Source organism: Gavialis gangeticus, unplaced genomic scaffold, assembly GCF_001723915.1.
Source record: "Gavialis gangeticus isolate Ggan-Ray unplaced genomic scaffold, GavGan_comp1, whole genome shotgun sequence".
Classification (NCBI taxonomy): domain Eukaryota; kingdom Metazoa; phylum Chordata; order Crocodylia; family Gavialidae; genus Gavialis; species Gavialis gangeticus.
Window position 1 is genome coordinate 6451968 of NW_017729011.1, and position 2972 is coordinate 6454939.

Consider the following 2972-nt stretch of genomic DNA (forward strand, 5'->3'; position numbering starts at 1 on the left):
CTGGCCCCCAGACCCCTTCCTCGGGTCCTACGCTCACTGGGCTTCTCCCAATTGGGGCTCAGGCAGCCTCAGCCTTACCTGGCCCCCAGACCCCTTTCCTGGGTCTCATGCCCCACTGGGGCTCCTCCCAATAATCGCCCACCCTGGGGCTGGGGTTGGGGCACCCCGTTGAGGCCTCCTCCACCCCTACAGCCCCGCCCTATCCTCCGGTCGTCCTCGGCATCTCTTTTATGCCGGTCCCATGGGTACTGACTCCTCCTTTCCCCGCACACCTGGGGAAGGTAAGTTCCCGCCCCACCACTGGCGCCAGTGGGTGGGTGATTAGCAGGGCTCTGCGTGGGTGTGGAGATGCGGGGCCCGCCAACTCTCTCTCTCCCTTACAGAGAGGTGGCACTTCTTGTACCACCAGGCCCCCTTGAAGGATACAGCACAGTTGTCAGGATGTGAGTCATTGTTGCGTTCTTTGGTTGTAAACACCACGTTTTTGTGGCTGCTCAGTGAATCCCCTGTGGAAAAACAGTTCTTGTTTGTATTTATTTTTGGATAGGTTATTGCTCAGTGCTTTGAATATGGTCAATCCTGCTCATCCATTTTTCGTTTCACTAGGAACTGGGAACCCTTTGCAACACAGGAAACAGACTGCTATTGCATTCTGGGTTTGTGAAGGAGGAGGGTGAATAAAATCTACACCTTTTCATTGCACAAAGAGAGAATGTGTGGACCTGTGACTAGAGCATCAGACTGGGACCTAGTAGGAGACCTTAGCTCGACTCTTGGTTCTGTCCCTGTTTGCTTGGGCAAGCCCCTTCTATTTAGTTTCCTCATCTGTAAAATGGAGCACGGATTCAGTTCTCCATGGTGAAGTACTTAAAGATCCCCAAAGGAAAATTACTAGACCAGTTAGGTATTACTAATGCTTAAGTGACCAGCTGAAAAAGGGCCTCAGTTAGTTATAAGCAAGGCTTCTTAATCAGGCCTCATGTAAGGAGTGAGTTTGGGGAGTTTTGCTCCTTCTGCCTCCTCTTTACAGAGTATTATAATGCTTATGGACTAAGAAGAGGTTTGTCATCCAAGGGAAATATCATAGTTGGCATGATGCTGCCTGTCACCTATTGCTGGATTTGATATTATACTGCATCTGTTAAATGTACCCCTGGCTCCCTTATAGGAAGGCAGAGCAAATGGGGACTTCTCCAGCTGCAAGTGAAGAAGAACACAATTTACTCTTGCCACAAAAAAGTTTTCTGATGTTTCTTTGGCTCTGCAGAATTTTCCTCTGCTCTGGAAGGTAGAGAACATGACATCTTACCTGCGTTACCACCACCAACATCCCCAAGGATCAGTTTGTATTTCTCAGTCTCTCCCAAAATTGTGAATGATTTGTATTTGGCGAAATGAGGGTTGCTGTCAAAATCTCTGAGGTCTATGTGAAGTTCACTGTCTCCTAGTCAAAACAATTTGGAGAGACAATATTAAATACGTTCCACTACTGCTTCTGTCGATTCCTTCTATAGTCTCCAAACCTGGTATCCTCGTGTTGGGTATGAGCTGGAAATGTTCTTACTAAGCCAAGGCTAGGTTAGCTGGTGTAAACCACCATAGCACCAGTGAAATAAATAGAAGTACGTTGACTTTCACCAGCTAAGAAGCCACCCACCCCACCTCTTGAGATGGATGTCGAGTTAAGGACGAAGGGCTTTTTTATTTTGGAAATCAGAATTTTGTTGAAAACGTAAATGTTTTTATGGGACAATTTGGGTTTTGATATATATTTTTTTCATTTTCCAATATATTTTGCTTCAAAATTATGGGTTCTTCCCACTTTCCACCTCTTTCTTATTGACCCCCATATTTTCCAGTTGTGAAATAGCAAAGTATAAAGAGAGATTTCTCTTTTCTCCTAGCACTTTATATCTCCCATTTTTGCCAGTTGAAAAACAATCCAGGAATTGACAGTATGACTTTTGGAGAGACTATAATACTTCTTTAAAAACATGTTCAGCATTTACCAGGATTTCTCACAGGTGTGTGGGGTGGAGGGGGCCTTCCCATTTTTCTTTTTTTTTTTCTCCTGGGAAACTGAAATGTCACAAGATCTTAGTTTTCCAGCTACTAGTAGTGAATACCACTGCAGCAGATCTGTGATCTTCTCTGGGTTGTAAGGCCTGAGAGGGCTTTTATATCATTGCATACATAAAGGAGATAATAACCTCAGAGAATGATGCTACAGTATCAGAGCAGCTCACTGGTTGATGCTGGGCTGTCATCTAAAGGTGACATTACTTCAACTTTTGAAGCTTTTACAGGTCACAGTGAACCATGGTTTAGATAAATCAGTTTTTGGGGGGATGATGTAAATTGCTGAATACTTCTTATTTTATGATCTTTAAGTCAGAGAAGGGTAGCAGGGCTACATTACCGTTTACTTCTATATTTTTCCTGATCAGCTAGTGCTGTGAAAAATAAGCACAGGAAATGGTGTCTTCAGCAGCAATTGCATTTTAGTGATCTTGGCTCCCTGTAATGAGGAGGTTCATAGCACACAGTAGACCAGGGGTGGGCAATTATTTTGAGCAGAGGGCAGCTTCCTGAGCTTTGGCAAGCCACTGAGGGCCGTGTGATGGCAGCCGGGGCAGATAAATATTAATTTTCTAAATTTTTTAGGGTCCCCGCGGGCCGGATAGAATGGCCTGGTGGGCCGCATCTTGCCCACCCCTGCAGTAGACTAAGAAAAGCAGTAGGGCTGTGCAGAGCAGGTAATATTCGATTTGACAGCCATGTTGAATATTAAACCGGGTCCCACTTTGATTTGCCGTCCACTTTCAGTCAAAGCGGGTCCGCTTGGACTCGAGGTCAAAGCTCAGTCAAATATTGGAGCTGCTTCGACTTCCCCATAGGCTATAATGGGGAAGGTCGAAGCAGGCTATAACTTTGGCATTTCTTGTCTGATCCTGATGAAACTTGCAGGAATG

At 45.3% G+C, this 2972-nt stretch overlaps 1 protein-coding gene across 1 annotated transcript in view; it reads right to left on the bottom strand.

Moving 5' to 3' along the window:
- LOC109292850 (ficolin-1-like) overlaps nt 1-2972 on the bottom strand; it is a 23870-nt gene that overhangs the window by 1115 nt on the left and 19783 nt on the right. The window contains exons 4-5 of the mRNA XM_019510460.1: nt 1310-1444; nt 388-506 (exon numbers count right to left, since the gene is read on the bottom strand). Coding sequence (XP_019366005.1) covers nt 388-506; nt 1310-1444 — 254 coding nt within the window. The remainder of the gene's footprint in view (nt 1-387; nt 507-1309; nt 1445-2972) is intronic.